General features: G+C 45.7%; 1 protein-coding gene across 4 annotated transcripts in view; it reads right to left on the reverse strand.

Annotated features, from left to right (window-relative positions):
- Positions 1-384: 384 nt before the first annotated feature.
- The window catches only part of LOC111153420 (jade family PHD finger 1), a 57,781-nt gene continuing 36,729 nt past the window's right edge, over positions 385-21,436 (reverse strand). For all 4 annotated transcript variants that reach the window (XM_022512447.1, XM_022512439.1, XM_022512430.1 and 1 more), the window contains exons 6-11: positions 20,257-20,468; positions 17,079-17,246; positions 15,686-15,802; positions 10,960-11,481; positions 5,476-5,593; positions 385-1,873 (exon numbers count right to left, since the gene is read on the reverse strand). In XM_022512447.1, coding sequence (XP_022368155.1) covers positions 963-1,873; positions 5,476-5,593; positions 10,960-11,481; positions 15,686-15,802; positions 17,079-17,246; positions 20,257-20,468 — 2,048 coding nt within the window. In that variant the 3' untranslated portion in view covers positions 385-962. The remainder of the gene's footprint in view (positions 1,874-5,475; positions 5,594-10,959; positions 11,482-15,685; positions 15,803-17,078; positions 17,247-20,256; positions 20,469-21,436) is intronic.

A 21,436-nucleotide genomic window follows, 5' to 3' on the forward strand; every position in this document is an offset into this window, starting at 1 on the left:
TCCATTCATGTTGGAAGCCCGGATTCCCCAACATATGCAATAGTGGTTGGCTCTGGGAAATATGTCACCAGAGTCTGGAAGTTCATCGCTTGAACTTGAATAGCCATTAGTATTGTTGGAAGCCAGATGGCCAGGTATGCCAAAGGCCAGGGAGATCCCAAGTTGGCCCAAAAGGAAGTGGTTAGGGAAGAGGAAGGTCAAGAGGACTGATAAAAATGGGACCAACTGCCCTTTCTCACAGAACTTCCTAATGGCTTCTTTCTCCACCAGTCCCATACCCACAACACACTCAAGTGCTTCAGGCAACAGGACCTTGCTATACTGACCCTAAATCTGCAAGCTGCAGCAGCTCCCCCCTGCCCCTTCAGATCTTCTAGATCTGACCTTTTTTTTTTTTTTTTAAGCTGTTCTAATTTACACATGAATTCCCTAGAGTCACTGAAGCTGCTGCCTCTAACTACAATGCAACAAAAACAGCCTTGTGGGCCAAAGTATAAACATGACTTCAACATCTACCACAGTCCTAGGAAGTAAGTTCTATGGGCTATTAAACGGTACGTGAGGGTTTCTCAAGAACTGCATCTGATTCCGCATATTCAGGTAACCAAGAGTTTGTGCTTTGGGAAAAATACAGAGGGCAATACAAACTCAGGAGGCTTCTGTAAGCCTTGCCCTCTGAAGACTTATTTCAGTCATTCTTATCTTAGTGTTTAATTCAGCCTCAAGTACTAATGTCTTGAGGGTTACAATCTACTCTTGTGTTTCCTCAACAAGTTGCAGATAACACACTTCTCACAACAGTGATTCATAAAGCACTCTGAAAAAAAAAATTCAATCTGACTTGCAAGTAAATGTGTTTGTGTAGCTCAGGAGTGATGGGGTTCTGCTTGTCCCCCACATCAGAGCTCTGGTCTAGCAACTCCACGGCAAGCCCGCGGCGCCCCCACGCCATCTCAGTTTCATCAAGAGGCCAGAATGCTTCTCCTGATAATATCTGTCCTCCGGCTGATAGTGCTGCTGGCGTGTATGCATTTCTTTTCTGATGCCTCACTCTCTGAGTCACTCATCTCTACATCAGGGACATACCCGTCATTCTCATTGTCAGATTTTAATTTGTTCTTTACCCTCTCCTTGGCTGGAACTCGGCCTAAGCCCAAATAGGGGTAGTCTGAGTGCTGGTGGCAGGCCCCCTCGTGGGCCTCTCCCTGCTGCTGCCGTTCCCCTTTCTTTGGAATCCGGAATCCTCCCCAGTTTTTCACTGGGCTGGCAGGTGTTGTAGGCACTTTGACTGCAGTCTGGTTACAGTTTACTTTGATGAGGGAGCCGTTGCACTTGGGCACTATCTCCTTCCTCGTGCCAGGTGCTGCCTGCCCCGCTCCCAGGGAGGCGGCAGCTCTGCTGTTGTCCAGGTGCCTCTGGGACACATCTGTGGACCTGAGAGGCTTGTGACTCTGTTTACAAGGTCTGTCCTTTAAGTCTCCCTTACTGAGATCACAATGAAAACGATGGTCTCTTCTGTCCCCATGGTCTGGCATCACCAGCCCATTTTTCTGCTGTGCTGATATGAGACGTGCTTCTGCAAAGGTCTTTTCAAAACTCAAAAAGCTCTCTGGGACCACCATCCCCTCCCTTCTCCCACACAGGTCCGGCTGCTTCAGCAGGGTTTTCCCTCCACTCCCAGTGCTGTTCTGCAATAGATCTCGCTTATGGGGCTTTTTCAGCGAATGAACCAAGGAAGTACCCATTTGCTTCCTGAAGAATGCAGAATGCCACTTCAAGTCCTCTATCTTGGGAGCATCAGGGCCCACAGAAGGACTGTTAAACAAAAGCATGTTTTCCAGTGAGGAGGAGGAGCAGGAGGAAGAAGGCACACCTATGAACATATAACCACAAAGAAAAAAATTACAGAAGCAGATCCAAAAAAAATAAAATTCTAGAACCTTAGCATGGCCCTAGTAATGCAAACTACCCACCCAACAGTACAACGCACAACCACCCAGTCTATAAAAATTTACAGAGAAATATTATCCGCCTTGAGAATCTGCATTCAGTCTGTAGACTTGATTTAATATGCTGTATTTTCTAAAATAGCTGAAGCTCACAGAAGTTTTCATGAAACATCTTTCCAAGAGAAACATTCTCCTTCAAACAAAACAAGTGATCTGACTTTCAAAGAGGAATCCATGCAGAATGCCCCTGGTCAAGCACTGCCTCTGCCTCTGCACCTGGTTAGGCATCTGCCTCTGAGACAAGAAAGAGAGCATCACAAGGGCAGCAACTGGGGCCTTAGAAGTTTGAATCTCCAAGGGCACCTGGGTGGCTCAGTCGGTTAAGCACCCAACTCTTGATTTCCGGCTCAGTTGTGATCTCTGAATCATGGGACTCAGCCCTGCGTCGGGCTCCACGGTCAGCATGGAGTCGCTTGAGACTCAACCCTCTGCCTCTGCCCTTCCTCCCTGCACCCTCTCTCACACTGGTGCGGTCTCTCTCAAATAAATAAGTAAATGAAAATCTTTAGAGTTTCTTTCTCCAAAGTAAATGTACCCTCATGGGGCTATGATGAGGATAAGTAACTGTAAGTACATGAAACGAGAAAGGAAGATTTAGTTTAAAATCATTCTTGATACCTAGTAAATGTCTTTTAAATCTTCACTATTATATACAAAGCCTATTTGTGGAAGTAAACTGAACTGTCACCCAACACAAGAAGGATAAGTTAAAATGGTGTTTTGCAAACATTTTTGCTGCAAATCACAATAACTAAAATTTCACAATGTAACCCAGTAAGAGCTCATATTTCATAAAATCATATTAGCCTTCCCCACCAGATGTGGCACTGACATGTCACTTGCTTTCAATGCTGGTGGTGACCCACTGAATTCATCTCACAACCAACTAAGGAATCATAACCCTCAGCGTGAAAAACAATGAATTCATAACACACTGGATTTTATCACAAGGACCGTGTTTCTGCAAGAGCCTCTGGGACATCTATAAAGAGCTGTTTTCATGTTCTGTCTCCCCTAAGGTATAAACCACCAGGAAAGCAAGGCTCTGCCAGGCAGGAGCCCAGTTGAGACCTCCCTGCTCCACAGACATGGGCACCACATGTGAACAGAACAGAGCGAGCAACTCCGAACATGATGGAGTTCAATGGAGCGCTCTGAACACGAAGGCATGTGGGCGCCACAGGGTAGGGAGTTCTATAATCCACTGGGCCAGAGACTGCCTGCTTTCTCAAGGATCAAACCTTCAGGTCAACCTTCATGCCACACTTCCATTTCTCTTCCTCAGTCACCTACTGTGGGAAAACAAAGGTAAGAGGGACCGACATTTTCTAAACTCTGAGTTCCATCTACCTGGGATCCATGTCTCTGAAAAGCCTTGGTCTCAGGACCTGGAAGCATGGTCCCCACTGAGGACGTGCTCCTCCAGCAGAACAGCCCTGCCATTCTCAGCTTCACACACACGTCCAAACCATGGACCCTGACCGACATGTCTAAGCTGTGGCCATGTCCTCCTCACCTGGAACCACCTATCTTCTAAGACTGGGGATCCACCTGCGGCGTAAGAATACAGCTGAAAGTCTAAAACTGGAAAGGAGGGTGGGAGGAGGCATCCTAAAGGGTTTCCACTTCATTCCCTGTGGCAGCCTGCAGAAAGATTAATGTTGCTTTCAACCCACCACACTTAGTATGGGGAGGAAGGGTTTGTTTACCTTTTCTGGGATAGCAGTAGGATTTCCTCACAGCTATGTTACACAAAACACTTCCTAACCTGGTGAAGAATCTCAATCACTCACCCAAATAAAAACCTCAGCCATGAAATGCAAAAAGCTTCCTGCAATATCCAAAAAAAAATGACTCTTAAGTGAAATCAGATGAAAATGCTCTTTACAGCTTATTTTTATAGGTAATCACTCATTACATAACAAGTTAACTAGAGTCACAGAAAGCCCTCCAATGGCACAACTCCACAGGCACAACATGCATTGAGGATCCTGCTCAAGGGCAGCACAGGCAGCTCGGCCTATGCTGGCCAGAAGCTGGGGCATCTGCAGACAGCTGTTTACAGGAGGCCACAAAGACAAGGGATAAAATAGGTCCCATGTATTTATATTCAAGTAGGAATAATGAATGAAAGAAGTTCACTTGAAACACTGTGAGTCAAACAAACTGCTTTCCCTGATGAACCCTATTTAACAAAAATTTAAGTTTTACAACTATAAACTCTAGCTAATGATACATCTGGAAAATATTTCTTCTCGGGAAGAAAATTATCTAAGTAACATTAACAAGTTAATGCCATTAGTATTCACTATGTAAGAACGCCTCAAGAATACCATTCAAAACTCCCTAAGTTTGTTTCTCTTTGTTCAGCTGACCAACTTAAGACTAGTTCCATTCATCTGGCTAGTTTTAGGTAAGCCAGAATTTGGATTTCAATGTAATAGGGTATAACCACTTCTTTGTTGCTCCTATGCGTCAACCATCTACAGAGACAAAAAGTCACCGCAGCAGGAAAAGCTAGCTTTCTGTGGCCACACAAGGCAAGTGCTTTGGCCTGGGGACAGGGCCGTGAAGACCCAAGACCTGCCCGATCCACTCCGTGATCTCCTTCCCTGAGAGCCCTCCGATGCTGGCTCTGCGGGATTCACAGTCACAGAATGTCAGTACTCAGAGACCCAGGGGGAGGTGGAGATTCTGAACCCAGCCCCTCTTACAGATCCAGGATCCCAGAGAGGTTCAAGGACTTGCCCTAGCATGCACCCTGCCTCCAAGTAACAGATGTGCTCTCCACAACAGAGGAAGTATGTATCTTCGTTTCCTTGTTCACTCTGCCTAACCCAGAGCAATGTAGAAGAGAGGGCACTAAATAAACACTTGGCGCTGAATCTCAAAAACATCCAAACTTCCACCTACACCAAAATGTGCATTGGAAATGTTATCTCAACATGGATGTGTGCCTTAACCATACTGTCTTAACAGATCTTACTTATCACACCTTACAAGGTAGATCCAAAGACCAGACAATCTGTAAGTCTTTATGGGTATCCCCATGACACTTTACAATTATCAGGTGCTTTGCAACACACCAGAGAAGTTGCTGCTCTACTCGAGTCTCACAAGAGCTCCCAGTAGGAAGCCTGAGATATCATCCTCATGTTACACAGGAGGAAAATGGGGGAGCCTCCGAAAACTTGGGCTTGCTTGTGTTTGGCCTATAAGTAGAGGATATAGGATTCAATCCCTATTTGAGGTCACAGAGGTCACATCCAAAGCCCTTTTCCCTATACTGTGATGCTTCAGATGCCCAAAGATTTTCTTGAAATAGGAAAGTCAGTGCTTCCAAGATTCTCCTATAGCATACATAAAAGAAAATTAAAGAAACTATTATTTTTTTTTCCCTTTCCCAGAACATGAAGGCTTACAAACCCCTACACTATTGTTTGACCTACAAGAGCTTAATGCATACCTGAAACTCTTTCTTGCTCCAAGAGCTTAGTGTAAAGATTGAATATCTGTTCCTGGACTTTGCACACAGACCGCTTAATCTTTTCCCTGCGGGTCACCATGTAAGTGAGGTTCCGAACCTAGAACGTAGAGAATAAAGACGCTAAGTAAGCAACACATCATAACGGTACTTCAGTGTTTTTTCTTTACCTGAGAAATGTGTTCTACTAGGGCTGTGAGTGACGTCGAAATCAAGATGTACTTCAACATTTTATCCAATCTCTAAACCACTTTTGGGCTGCTAACTAGGATTCCACGTAGGCAGCAGCCACATGGAAGAGAGACTGGATGGGGACCTTGAACAGAAGCCCTGCCTCATCCACCACACCCAGCCTGAGGCTCATCCCAGCAGGGAAGACCACTGGGGTCCAAGTCCAGACATGCCACCTCCTGCCAAAGGGCTCTGCATACCACCCCTCAGGAGCTACTCCCCATGAATTCTGATGGAAGGCTTTCAAGCAGTTCAGAAGCCACTTTATCAAGCATCTCTTGAAGATGGAATTAAGGAAGCACAGGGTCAAGGGCCATCACAGAACACCCTTGCCCACACCTGCCAAAAATGATCTCTGCACCAAGCCGACTAGAAGACCAAATGGGTACCAGAATCCAAGTAAACTTATTATCAACTGGACAGCATCTGAAATGCCTGCAGCCTACAGGTAGCTACTGTGTTCCTCTAGAATGTAAACCTAGGAAATGTCCTCCTTGCTTCGCCACTGATATGCTGTCAGCATCTCAAGTCCAACTCCCTGTTATCACCACCACCAACTGCCACTGCCCTCTTCCACATTCATCTGTAAGTGACAAAAAAGAGCCAAGTACTAAAAGCTCCACTTGGCATCTGACCACAGCTGCTGGGGATCCCACATACACACCCACTAACCAATATGAACTAATCGATCCCTAGATTTGTTCCCCATTTTTAAAGCCACCTATGATCAGTTGATACAAAAACAAAATAACTAGTTAATAAATGCCCTTAACTCCTCAGTCCTCAAACCTACTGGGAAACCTGACTAGATTGCATGCACCTGAAAACACAAATGTCAAATTCAACACCCCAGAGCTACAATTAAACCTCTTCAGGAAGATGAAGACCAGAGCCCCATTAGAGCTCAGCGGCGGGAGTGCAGGGCCTCCACCTCTGGCACAGCGTGGCGACACTCCCTTAACACCTGTCTTCCTGAGGTGCGGGCAACCCCCTTTCCCTGCCACCTCGACTGAACAAGCTGAAGGGTTCCCGATCTTTCCCGTAAGGGTGGCAACAAGCCCCACACACAGGACTTGGCACTTTGGCTTCTGTGCAAGCACCTCCCCTAAGGTTTCCAGTCCTTTCTGAACTCTAACCGTTCCAGCTGCCCTTCCTGTGTTCACAGCTGTCTTGTCTCCAAGAAGACAGGAGGCATAAAGAGGGACAGGCTGGCTGGCTGGTTTTCTTTTTTTTTGCATCATGGTGGTTTCTGGGCCTATTGCAGGAGCACCCAGTCAGGTTTCTGCTGACCCTCATCACCTGGCAGACTACTCAGCATCCTCCTAACAGCTCTTCTCGATGTATAGACGTGTGTGCGTGTGTATGTGTAATCTCAGAATTAAAGAATTGAGAAGAAAATCACTCTCTCTATCTCAGAATCAGTATTATTTTGGTGTAATTCACCCTGGCCAGAGCCTGTTCTGACAGCCTCAGGGCCCCAGGCCAGGAAGATGTCCTTTCTAAAAATCCTGACCAATATGGGGATCGAAGTGGCTCACAGGCTATTATCTTTGGTAAGTATTGTTCCACCAGGGCGGAGGTTTGAGCGTGGAAGGTCAAAGAGAGGAAGAGGCAAGACTAGGTTTGTATCACAGATTAAAAACTTCTGCCCAACAGTTTTTACATCAAGGAATCTGACTTCTGGAAATAGGAAACAGAAACAAATTCTGACATCCTGAAAACAAGCGAAGTTACTCTATTCAAGACAGATGTACACCCAAGATACTTACAGCTGACTTGAAAGTATCCATGAAAACAGAAAATAAGGAAACCAGGGTACCTGAACTTTGCATATTATTTAAACTTAATTCTGATCGCTTCAACCACTATCCCCAGGAAAGGCTTCCACCCTAAGTGGACAAATTCCACTACTATGCCCTCATGATCTCTGATAAGAAACCTCTACCTGTAACCCCAAAAAGCTAAGGCCAAGGTGAATTTTCATTGGGACAAATGAACCCCTGAATAACCTAGCCCTGGCTGACCACATTTAGACTAGTAAGCACACTAAACCTTCCCTCTCCTATACACAAAATACTCCTCACAGGACAACTTCCACCAGCAGCCCCAGCTGCTCCTGGATGCTCTGCCCTTCCTGTACGCCGCTCAACCAAACATCCTCCCCCCCTTCATCCTCTCACAATTGCCAGCGAGGAGTTACCAAAAAAACCAGTTCATGGGTGCGCCCTCACAACACACTATACCAGAGTCAGGCTTTCCCGCAAAGCTGTGATTCTCAAACAGAAACATAAGGGGACCCTAAAACACAGGAAGCTGGCCACTAACCACCCCCACCCCCGTTTCTGGAGTCAGAGGTGGGGTCCAAAACTCTGCATTTCTGTTACGTTTCCAGGTACTGTTGCTGCTGGTTGGGGCCCGCGCTCTGAGAACCACTGCCCTCAGGAATCCAAGAATGGTCTTAAGGAGTTTTCTTGAATCCCAAACACTGCTCGCACACTAAAGCTCAACATGCATTTTGTTTGGGGACACCTGTAGCCTCTATCAGATTCTCAGAGGTGAACATTCCACTGAGTGGTGAGTAGGACAGTCTCCCAGGAGCTGGCCCCTTCGCATGAGCACCACATGCAGAGGAGGCAAGTCTCTGAGAAAGTTCTCGTTTACTACATCTTGTAAAAGACAATGTCTAAGGGATAGGGATTCCACCAGGGTGAAGCGGCAGCCTCGGGAACTTGACACAGCCACAGACCACACCTCAGCAATTGCGTCTTCTTAAAAATGGGGGTTCCCAAACCCTCCTAAAATGCACTCCTGCCACCTAACTTTGCCATCCAGAACTGTACCCAGGTGTGGAATGCCCGGCGGTGTGTATTTGCAAGAAAGAGCTATCAACATTATCGTTCATCAGTTGTTCGCATTTCTAATGAAGGCTACTCATTTGTCAGTTTAGAACCAACCACAGCCTTGATTATAATCCCGTGTATCCATGGCTTCTGCACACCTGCTATGAACTACTACTATGTGAATTAGAAGAACTGTAACTTAATTGAAAAAGTAATTTAGGATTTGTTCCGGTCACCCCTGCCCTGATAAACCTTTGGCCTGATATCCTTAATTGTCTATAATTACAAAGCACTGTGCGGCTCTCAGGAGCACAGTACGGATTTCAATGTTTTTTAAAGCTTCCACCATCGCTGGCCTTGTGGCAAATTCTGGAAACTTATTTTTCATTATAAGAAGCCCATTTTAAACAGACACTAAATTCCCTAAAATGGCCTAGGCTTTTAATAAAATAATTGTAAGTAATGCCACACACACACACACACAAAAATCCTGATTTATTCCCTGTTTCTCATACATCATCGGTATCATTCTACTTAAAAACCAACAGTAAGGACTCCAAAAAAAATGTTTAGAATTTAATTATAAGTGCGTGTTAATCTGAGTAACTGAAGTACAGAAAAGAGTTAGTACACCACAAGCATTTTCTACACTTTTATTCTGTGGTGATCATGAGACAAACACAGTCCAAACATTTAGACTTCTCGTCCTCCCTCCTGAGGACTATCTGACTCCATAGCTCATGCAACCCCACGGACCGCGGTCGTCAGGCTGGGAATAATGGCTTCTTAGCAGGACTCCAGTTTAGCTTTCTGAATCCCTTTCTCCTCCCTCTCTTACCAATGCCACACGCAGGTGGTTGAGGCGAGGTCTTCTTTACACTCACCACCAGGGGGGGTACAGCAGCACAAGAGCCTCACAAACCCTCCTCCGGCCCGGCCTCCCCCTGAATCTGGAATCCGAACCTGGCCAGAGGGGGTGTTGCAACAAGCTGGCCCTCTGGCACTTGGTCTCCTACGGAAAGGATCTCTAATGAGCACTAAATACTTCCGCACCTATGCCATCTTTAGCGGGGCCACACAGGTCTCTGTGAGAGCTGGATTCTTCAGCTTAATCCTCCTCCAATTTATCCCTGCTCTTTGCCTACGCTCTCATTTCAAATTATCTGTGTGTCAGATCCTCTCCCAGGCAGGTGAATCATTCCCTGCTAATAAGTGAGGTGCTTCGGGGCGACGCGGTAACTGTTTCAGGCCACTGGGGTGCCTTTCAGTGCAGGATGCTCCAGGCCAGAGAGCTTGGGTCCCCGTTCCTGTGCACTAATGAATTTAATCGTAGCTGGCAGTCAGGGGAGTTTCTGCAGAAGGTGCTCTAAGATGCATCCCCAATTAGCAACCTCAGTCAGAAACTACCTACGGGGAACAGGAGGCCCTGGAGGGAAGACAGCCCAATCCTAATTATTCCTATAGCAGGAAGGGAGGTCCAGACTGGGGCTCCAAAGATAATGGAGAGTTGGGGAGGCACAAAGCAGCCACACGTTGAAGGAAGTGCCATCAGCCAAGGCTCCAGACAGCCCAAAGCCACTACATTCACAATCCAGTAGTGGGATCAAGTAGTGTACTGAATACTACTCGGGGCTCCTCAGATAGATGAGACAGCCCTGTGCGCCAGCTAGCCCGCCCCAGCCCCGCACAGACACACCACAGACACACATGGACAGGAACACACAAGCACACACGCACAGTATATACTCTGCCTCAGTGATGACTTAGCACCTCACTGCCAGGACAACCTCCGGGAACAGATACGCATGTGTATGTAAGTTCATGCACACACATCGGCACCCACTACCTGCTCGCCCCCGGGACGGTACCGGGAATGTCCCTGTGAATTAGCCAATGAACGAGGGTGAGCCAGAGAAGCAGTGCCTAGCTCTACTTGATAAGCCTGTCACTGGCACCCAGTGTTTCCCCAGGTCTGAACAAGAATCTTCTACTTCTGCCTGCCCCCACCATGAATCAAATCCACGTGGTCTTTCTAACTCCACCTGCAAACAATTCTGAGCCAATCCCTTGGTCGTCTTCCTGGGGCTCAGTTCCCTCTAGTACTGGAACGGAGAGGGGACACACCCCATTTGATCTTACAGAACAACAAGGATTAGTGGGAAAAGTGTCATAAAAATAAATCACAGAGAAGCTCCCCACTCTGTGGCAGTCTTACACATATGTACAATGAGTTTACCAGCCCATAAATATATTTAACTGACACAACCTCATGCTGCAGTGTGTACAAGGGTCTGGGAGTAAAGGAACTGGCTACCATTCCTTGCTCTGGGCAAGCAGCCGCCTCTTTGCAATCTTCTTTTCTAAGTCACTACAAGGTGTCAGTGTCAATCATTACCCTCTCCAGGTCCTGCCGCAGGTGAGTGAACAGCTGCAGCCTCCTAAACAAGACATCCTGCTCCCGCTTCGCTAGATTGTCCTCTTCATCTTTCTTTGGAGTGATCAAGGGCTTGTTGAAGTTGACCTTCCTCTTCAACTTCCAGTACTGGTACAGGAAATCCACTACTTCCTCAGGCAGCCGCAGGGCCCTGGCCACATCCAGCAGGTTGACGAAGGTGTAGAATTCATCTTCCAGCTGTTGCAGCTTCTGCTTGCGGACACTCACCCGGTGGGCCTCCTCTTGATTCTGCTCAAGGCTGGCAAAAGGCTCCAGCGGATTCCGAGGGGAACACTCAGAAGCCCCATTCTCCTGCGCAGCCCCCTCACCGAGGCTCTCCTCAGGTTTTCTATGTGAGCTGTGCTTCGGGCAGTAGGACTTAAACTTGACTTCATCATTCTCTGCCAAGATGGTCTTCATCTCCAGGCCCCGGTCGAAAGCACAGGTCACATGGAAGGCCGTGCGGCAGTTCTTCACAGAGCACTGGAAAGAACACAGAGAACGCGAGAAAAAACGGTTATGGAGCGACAGTGGCTGAAGGCCCTCCGTGCTGGGCACCCTCTTCACATCCACACACAGGAAGAGTGGTACTTCAAGCATGTGCCAGGAGAGGGCTCTCTACCTCAGTTAACCCTGGCATGTCTAGTCTTCTCTTAAATAAGGTATTGAAGGGAAGGAACTCTTTCCGTGAAAGGTTTCATAAACCAAACCATCACTCTTAGAAAAGTAACTGCATCCGAAACGCCTCTTAAGGCAGACGCAATTACACAAATGGCACACGTAGACAAAAGTGGTCTGGCACAGATTATACTAAAAAGAACATGGGCTCAATATGCAGAGTAAACTCTGAGGAATTAACTAGTTTTCCTAGATTTGAACTCTTTTAAAAGCGCTTATATAGGGACACCTGGGTAGCTCAGTTGGTTAAGCATTTGCCTTGTGCCCAGGTGATTATCCCAGAGTTCACTCTGGGCTCCCTATTCAGTAGGGAGCCTACTTTCTCCCTCTACCGCTCACCCTGCTTGTGCTCTGACAAATAAACAAAATCTTTAAAAAAATAAATTAGGGGCACCTGGGTGGCTCAGTTGGTTAAGCAACTGTTTTCGGCTCAGGTCATGATACCAGGGTCCTGGGATCAAGTCCTGCATCGGGCTCCCTGCTTGGTGTCAAATAACTAAATAAATAAATAAAATTAGTTTTTTAAAGTGCTTATATAAAAAGCTTGAAAAAGAATCTCTTCAGGAAGAATAACTACTACTCGGAGTTTTTCAAGGAACATGAATCCTCCTGCTTACTTCCAGCCAGGAAGGGAACACATGGGAAAATAAATAGTACACTTCTTCCAAGCAGCCAAGTCTGACAAGCGTGAATAAAAAACTCCTGGAAAGAACAGGTAAAAGAGAATCGAGCACAGGAAGGGGGATGGGAACAGGTCTCCTTGCCAGTGAAGAGGCTCCACTAGAAGCAGAAGGCTTCTGGGGCCAGGGGGAGGCCCAGCATCAGGACACTAAACTGCAGTGTGGTAGAACAACTGCGAAGGACCCAATTCCTGTGGGTCACAGGGAGGGTGACCCAGAGACCAGGCCCCACCCTGCTGTGTCTCCCGCCTCACTAAACACTGTCCCTCTCCCTGCCTGATCAGGGCTACAATTTAGAGCCTTGATGTAGATGGCAAGCCAGAGGCTAGCAGGAAAAAAGTCATTAACTTCTCCCCATCTGATCTCACTGGGCAAATCCCTGGAAGGAGATTTCCTTGTGGTGACTGAAGCCAGTCCCTTAAAAGCAACACTGTATTTGTGTGAGGCCAAGTGATCCCCGGGCACACCAAGACTGCAGAGAGGAGCAGAACCCTGTGGCCGCAGGCCAGCTGAAAAGCTTAATTAAACTCATTCAACAGACCCTGAATCCCATAACTACAAATGGCAGAGGCTGGAGATGGGGCTTTTTCCCCTAATCATTTCAGTATTTAAGAGGTGACACACTGGCAGCCATGATTTCTCCCATTTTTATAAAGTCTCTTTTACACAGAAGTACAGAAAATCCAGGTCCCTTCACCAATCCCATTACAAACACTTCAGGCACATGAACTCACATAAATCTGTAATTTTACCTATAAATAACCTCAATTCCAAGAAATGTGTGAAATCAGCTTTAGTGGCAGGCAGAACGCGCACACACACACACCTGGCCACTATCATTAAAAGACAAAGTGCTCCTCCCTTTTAGCACACAGCCAAGTGGGAAGTAAAAGTGGGAACAGATGACGAGACACTATCTGGGTTTGGCTTAAACTACATCTAACCAAAACGTTCCAACCTTAAAGAGGAATGAGCTGCAGCAGAATATTTTATACAGGACTTTGTAAAAGCGCCAAACGGCCTTCCTCTGGGTTTTCCTATTCAGGTTGACTCAGCAAATAGATGTTACAGAAACATAAACCAGAGCCTTCCAGCTGCAGACATTTCAGAGAGGAATTCTTTAATAAAATCAATCTATTCTGTGAAGATATGAAAAGTCATCAACCTTACTTGGCCTCTTAGACTCCTTCAAATTAACGTTCTAGGAAAAAAAGGTCAGTGGCAACAAAAGAAGTCATTTTACCATTATTCTTTTCAAAAGAGAAACAGAAGATCTCATTCACCCACCTCTCAGAAACACCAGTTCAGGCCCAGGATTGGTATACTCAGAAAAGGGCATAAATTCTGTCCACAGATCATCAGGTAACATGGAAGAAAATAACTTCCATTTCCCTCGGTCCCCCTCGGCTTGTGTTCTTCAAGTGCTCATATGGGCAGGTCTATGCAAGAAATGCACTCGCAGGGCTCTAATGCTTGTTTTTAATTGAGGCTTTTAAAAAATTTTCTCTTCCATTCTCTCCCCAAAAAGTCAGAGGGTTTTGCCATGTTATAGTTTTAAACTGATTCTATTGATGTGCAAAACTCTCCACTATTTTCAAGGTGTGTAGCCAAATCCCACCACCTATCTCGTGCCTCACCCTCTGAATACTTGCTACATTTTGGATCCTTGAACTCCAGTGGAGGTGATAATGAAGAAAAGTAGAAACACCAGGCTTACAAAATGAAAAATTTTTAAAACCTCTGGTCAGTAGATAACTTTACTGAAGTAAATATTAGCCAAAATACAAAATGATTTTGCCCAATGAGGTCATTTCCTTAAAACCTAAGCCCAACAGTTCATATCTGTGCTCATCTGTTGTGTCGTCTGCATCAAAAGAAGCCACTCCAGAGGGGCCTGCCTGGATGGCTCAGTTGTTAAAATTTGTCTGCCTTCCGCGGGAGTCAAGCCCCATGTTGGGCTCCCTGCTCAGCTGGAAGCCTGCTTCTCCCTCTCCCACTCCCCCTGCTTCTGTTTCCTCTCTCGCTATTTCTGTCAAATAAATAAACAAAACCTTTTAAAGAGAGAAAGAGAGAATCCACTCCAAAACAGTGCCTTTCTCTGCTCTTAGCATGTGTTGTGGAGACCGAGGACCAGCCCGTGGCCCTGAGCTGTGGACCTCCTACAGGAAGAGCTGGACTTGGCCTTTAGGGCCAATGTCTACCACAAACAGCATCTGAAGACCTGGGGAATGAAGCAGCATCCTGGTCCTCTTAAGTCATGACTCTAAATGCCAATAACAAGAGGCCTGGGGGCGCCTGGGTGGCTCAGTGGGTTAAGCCTCTGCCTTCAGCTCAGGTCACGATCTCAGGGCCCTGGGATCAAGCCCCGCATCAGACTCTCTGCTCAGTGGGGAGCCTGCTTCCCCCTTCTCTGTCTGCCTGCCTGCCTCTCTGCCTACTTGTGATCTCTATCAAATAAATTTTTAAAAATCTTTAAAAATAAACTAACAAAACAAAACAAAACAAAAAACAAGAGGCCTGAAATTAACCTCTGGAGCAGAGTTTTTGAAAAACTGAAAAATCATTTACATTCCCTCCATAATTCTACCTACCTAATGTCTGTGTGGTGTGTGTGTGTGTGTGTGTGTGTGTGTGTGTGTGTGTGTACACAGTTTGCACACAGCAGCTCTCCCCCACCCCCGACCCCACCCTACACACGTGGTGCCTTGACAATCAGGTATCCAACCTGGATTCAGGTAACAGCTTCTGCAAACAACACTTGGTGCAGCACCCCTCCAGTGTCCCTCTACCTAGCTGGTGCTCCAAGGACTCTATTCTACAAACACGAAAGTATCAGCAAACCAAGTTGATTTTCAACAATGCACAGCTAAGGTCTGACACACCCCACGAGCACACTGAAACCAGCAGGATTGGGAGGCAGCCACAGAAGCGGGTCTGCCACCAGCCCTGTAAGGGCCACTGGGAGGGTGGCCAACGCTCCAGCGTCCAGAATGGTTCTTCCCGGAAGGTGTCTGCCTGTGGAAAGAGCCTCAGTGCCAGGCTTGGGGCAGAAAGGCAGAAACCAGAGACCAACGGGAACTGTCTTATGGCTCAAATGGACTTCCGAGTTGCCTGTAATTGTTATAGCTGGGGTTCTGGTTACACTGGATAGAATCCACCAGCTAAAGATGTTTGTACTGGGCTTGAATCCTTCCTCAGCAGCCTCAGAAGAACTGTGAGAACCTTGATTCTAGACCTATCCCCAAAGCCTCTGACAGTTCACAGAGCCCTCCTTCATCCAGCCCCAAAACAGAGAAAGAAAATGACACTACTGTGACTAAGTGGATTACCTGTATGGAGGCCCCAAACTTCTCATTGCAGAGGCTACACACCAGCGCCCACCGACTGCTGGGGATGTGAGACACCTTCGTGATGGGTTCCATCTTCTCAGGGCTGCCAATGCTCACCTAGAGGCCCAAGGAATAGCAAGACAGGCTGGCAGAGGCCATCGGACAAGCAAGAGCTGAGCATGGACAGTAGAAACGTATTTTCCTACGGACATCCTACCAGCTGGTGGCAAGGGGCATGCATGCACTCTCTAGGCCAGGAAAATCCCTACTTCTGAGCATCTGGACAGTGCAGGTGCCAGCTCTGGGCCAGCAGCAGTAGAGAACCCAGAGCCCAGTCCCCTCCATGCTCCATGCCCTCCATGCGTCGAGGGTTGGGGGGGTCCTGTTTATGAAACACTCAGGTAACTAGTAACAGTCACTTCTCACCTGAGTGTCTGACAGCAAAAGATGGGTCTGTATCAGGACAATGCAATCTAACTAAACCTCTGGCCCACAATTAAGTGATCAAGACTGAAAAGCCTTCGTAGATGTATTTAAATAGTTTGTGAACAATGAAGTAAATACATACTAATTTTAGCATCTCCCTCAGTGAAGAAAACCATTCTTTCCAGTCAGAAAACATTACTACAATTCAAAGTGGAAAATTACCAAGATAAATAGGCATCCTGTCTGCATTCAGCCTGCATCACTAAACTCTATCCCTATTAATAACAAACCATGAGATTCAGTGGTACCAAGACTCCAATCAAAATCATTCCCAGATAATATTCCTCAGGAGAAAAAAAATGCACCAAAATCATGCTCCCCCCCACCAAAAGCTGCAATATGAATCACAAATGACAGTCTCATAGTGAGCCATGCAAATCAAATTAGTCAAGGTTTGGGATTTGAAATAAATTAGACCAGACCTGAAATTAAAAAGGTTGAGGCTAAGTTAGAATTTTAATAAAAATCACAAAAATGTGACCTAAAGCAGTGGTTCTTTAACCATCTAGTGCTGCATGGAAGGCTCACCAGGCCCAGGGACTCAGAGCCGATCCCTAGGGAAGGCCAGAGCAGCACCCAGGCCAGACCGCCACAGGCCCACTCCTGGCAGCACATGTCAGCAGTGGGAGGGTCAACTGGGACACAGTTCTGAAGTGGTTTGAACACAACCAAGAGTCCGACTCACTGCTGCTTCCAGTTAACATTCCCACAAATTTATGTACCAAGTCAAGAGGACAGTATGCCTGAGATTCCATTTAAGAGGGAGGGAAAAAAAGACAACAATTAATAGGTGTCTTTTCACTCATCGGCTATAATACCCCTATTTATGAGTGGTTCCCCACCCCCAATCCCAGCTATAAAGCCCATAGTACTCCTGAGCTAGGCTACTACTAAGAACTATACCTACCTCAGGGATCCACAGAGCACAGCTGACATGGACCCATTTGGTGCCACTGCGGGTAGGCTTCATCGCTCCGCCTTTCTTGGGACACAGCAAACATTTTGGCTGAACCCCCAGGGCACACGTCCGGCACAGCCAACTGCCCTCCGGGACCTTGAGGATTCCATAACAGGCCTGTGAAGCCACAGCACATCCCCCAAAGAAAACAGAGAAAGAAGAAAGATTTATTTTTCCCCGTGTATGTATCATTTAAAAAACACCCAGAAAGACTTTAACAGAATAGAATAGAGGTACTCCCACATCGACCTAGCTTAGCTGGAGACCCTCTCCCTTTAGCAAAAAATGCCAGCCAGCCTCACAGCAGCAGCCTGGAGGTATCTGGGATCTTCAGGGATAAACACATCCTTATTTACCAGAAGGTGGTCCTGAAAAATCCTGAAGGACAAAAAACTTGACAGAAAACCTGCTTTACTCTATTGCTATGGGCACCCATCTATACCAAGTTTCTAAATATTGGGCAATAAATTCTCAAAACACCCCACGAGGCTAAGTGGGGGAAGCTTTTCCTTCTCTGATATACTAATGTGGGTGGGATACCAAAGTGAGGGAAAAATGCACAAAGCAGTTGAGTCTACAAAAGCTACTCAATGAGATGGCCTATGAAATAAGAATGAACTAAGGAGCATCTGCATTCCCACAGTCAAACAAAATCAGCTCACTAGACCCCACCACTCTCCCAAGTGAGCACAACATGCACAGAAAAATGAGACCCTATAGACAAAGAATTTGGTGTCTTCAGCCAATATTTAAAACAAAGCCTGCTTTGCACAAGATGGCAACATTGCACCAGACAACACAGAACTGCTGAAATCAAGGATTTTACCACTGAAGTCATTAAGATGGTTCAAAAATAAGAAAAGGCAAATGTTAAATGTGAAGAAACAAAACCAAGATGGTACCAGGAGCACATTCAGAACCTTTAAAAACACCAAATTATTCAGAACTTTATCCTTAAAGAAGCCAGAAGACAGGAAGTCAAGACACAGTAATATAGCTCCAATCCTCCAGACAGGAAAAACACAGCCACTCTGTGATATGAATAGCCAGGACACAGAAAGGAAACCACAGCATGAAGAGAGGAGCAAAGTTAAGCAACACCAAGATTGGAGCTTAGGAGCCCTAGGTCGGTGCCATGAGTAAGCCACTGTCAACACAGACTGACTGGAAAAAAATTTTTTAACAGAGCTAAAAGACACTATTAAGTTTTCAAATACTAAAAAAGTCTGTATCAGGCATTCTAGAAAAAGTCACATTTGAAGAGAGAACTTTTCTACTGGAAAATCAAGTCTACACTAAATTAAAAAATTAAATACAGTATGCCCTCAAGAGAAGCCTTCAAGAACCTCCCAACAGGATGGTGATATAAATGTGAGGGCAAAGGGACAATGTGGCATGGCAGGCTGGGCAGAGGGGTGGGGCTGGGGGACCAGGGTCCCAAGTCCCAGTTCCAATGCAACTAAACCACAACGGGCCCTAAACAGCCCAACCTGCCGTTAGTGAACCCATTTATAAAAGAGGGGGTTCAACTAGTTTTCAAGCAGAACCCTTGTTTTCAAACAAAATTCTCAGGGAGGAAAAAAAAAAAATGTAAAATGGCATAAAAAATAGTGAAACATCATCCAGGAAAGGAACACCAGCAACAAAACAGCAACACTGGTAGTCAGAAGAGTGATCTTGACACAACAAAACCACTTTGAGAATTTTGTTATCCCAGGGAAACTTCCCAGATAATCTGAAAATCTAGTGCCAAAAGATGGCCTGTAACAGAACTGGAGCAAGAGACTGTGGCCTCCTGTCTCCTTGTCAGGATGAGTTGACACAGGGCCACCAGTGGTGACATCTTCAAGAAAAGGGGAAGCCTCCTTCTTGTAGAAGGAATACACGATCAGCAAGAACTTCACAGAACAAACCTGATTCTTCTTTCTGAGAGGTCGCCCAAAGAACTATTCCACAGGAGTCTTTTAAGTTTGTTTTAAATCTCACCATCAACAGTTGAATGATAGCCTTTTCGTGAGTGTATATACAAACTAGTGTCCCCTCAGAAATCCAAATTACTTCATTACTGCATTAAGAAATACGTGAGAGAAGAGATGGAGATGGTCACAAGCTTTTTAAAATTACCCAGCACCCTTCTTACTGATGTTGGAGGCTTTACCTTTCTGTGGATGGTAGCAAGCAACCACCAAATGCCAGTGGGCACACGAAGGAAAGTAAGTAACATTTAAGAAAAGGAATCTCCTTACTCTTCTTTTAACATCACAGTTTATAAGCGAACACATTAGTGAATGTTATGGGTTGAACTGAGTCCCAAACAGATAAGAAGTTATCCTAACCCCTAAGTCCCTCAGAATGTGGCCTTATTTGGAAACAGGGTCTTAACAGATATAACCAGCTAAGATGGTATCATATGGGAGTAAGGTGGGTCCCTAAATTCATTCGGAGGGTGCCCTCAGGAGAACGTGGCCATGTGTGAAGACAGACACACGAGAACACTGTCAGACAACAAAGGCAGAGACTAGAATTGTGCAGCTGCAAACCAAAGAACATAATTGTTAGCAAACTGCCAGAAGCCAGACAGAGGCAAGGACGGCTTCCCCTATAGGTTTCTGAGGGAACGTGGGCCCACCAACACACCACTGATTTCACACTTCCAGTCTTCAGAATTGCAAAATAATAAATGTCTGTTATCCACCCCGTTTGTGGTATTTTGTTATGGCAGCCTAAAAAACTAATACAGCAACCTAACCAGCTTTTAGAAACTGCCCCCTGCCCTGCCCCCAGTGTTCATATCTAAACTCAGGTGTGAGCCAGTTCAGAGGGGCTGCATATATTCCTCTGAAGCAAACCTTACTTCTGTGGATGGGAATAAAAACATTATGCAAGGGAAGAAGATCTCCACAGAGGATCCTCTTCTTCCAGATGTAAGAAAGTAGTAGGAAATACTTCAGACACTGTAAGAACCTATTAGGAACAAAAGATTTAGTCCACAGAGCACACCTCTTTCACTCACTTAGGACAGCAGGAAAAGAGACCCCATCTGGAGGGAGACCTCTGGCCTCCCTGGCAGCAGGTGAGCTCACACCCCAGGCAGCTCCATTCTTTCTGGGCCTTACTGCCTACATACCTGGTGCACACAGATGTTGCATTTGTCACAGAACACCATCTCATTGCCGTCCTCACCATCAGGTGACTGGCAGACATCACAGACAACATCTTCATCATATTCAATCCCCAGGCCTTCTTCAGTCTCTATAGCATGATTCATATTGTCATAGCATCGCTGTTCGAATTCTTCTAGGACCCTTTCCATGGTGTATTCATCCAATTCAGGCATTCCTAAAGGAAAAGTGCCCCAAAAACATTTTAATAAAACCATATTGATAAACATTACAGTAAGACATTATTAGTATATTTGTATTTATAATGCATAAATAACCTTATAAATAAATCCATCCTGAGGATCCCAAACATCTTCTACGGAATGCCTCTCAGACTGTTCCAAGGAAGGATCTTCAAATTAAAAGGCAAAAAGAATCTTCCAGGCAACAGTCTGTTACTTATGGTCAGGCACTGAGCTATAGTGTTGTAAGCAGAAAAGCAAAAGATAAATCCCAAAAGGGTTTAAGGGTATTAAACACATATCGTTAAACTAGCATTTTATTATATGATACATAACAAAACCATGACCATATGGGGCACCTGGGTGGCTCAATTAACCATCTGCCTTCAGCTCGGGTCATGATCCCAGGATCCTGGGATCAAACCCTGCATCAGGCTCCCTGCTCAGCAGGACAGTCTGCTTCCTTTCTCTCTCCCTACTTGTGCATGCATACGCACTCACTCTCTCTCACATAATAAATAAAATCTTCTAAATAAATAAATGAATCTTTAAAAACAACAACAACAACCACCACCATGACCATATATTATAGTTTGGGTGTCTTCTGAATAACACTCCTTTCTTGCTACTGAAAATGTTGCTCTGAGAACAGATTTCACTGTGAGCACACAAATGTTTTTAACTGGTTTATCCCTCCTCACCCTCTGAATTTACAAAGTTGAGATGCATAGTCAATCAGACACATGAAAGACGGAAACACAAGGAATGTCTGAAGCAAGGGAAACAGCTCATTGTGAATCAAATAAAATGCATTCTTATGCAAGAATGATCAAAAATAAATTTCAAGTGGTTATCGTGGTTACAATACTGGTAAGATGAGACTTTTATTTCCTTCCATTTGTGGATATATTCCAAACTTCCTACAATGAAAACACTCATGCAGAAAGAAAAACCAGGTTATAAA

The sequence above is a fragment of the Enhydra lutris genome, unplaced genomic scaffold, assembly GCF_002288905.1.
Source record: "Enhydra lutris kenyoni isolate GAN:26980312 unplaced genomic scaffold, ASM228890v2 scaffoldscaffold3, whole genome shotgun sequence".
NCBI lineage: Eukaryota > Metazoa > Chordata > Mammalia > Carnivora > Mustelidae > Enhydra > Enhydra lutris.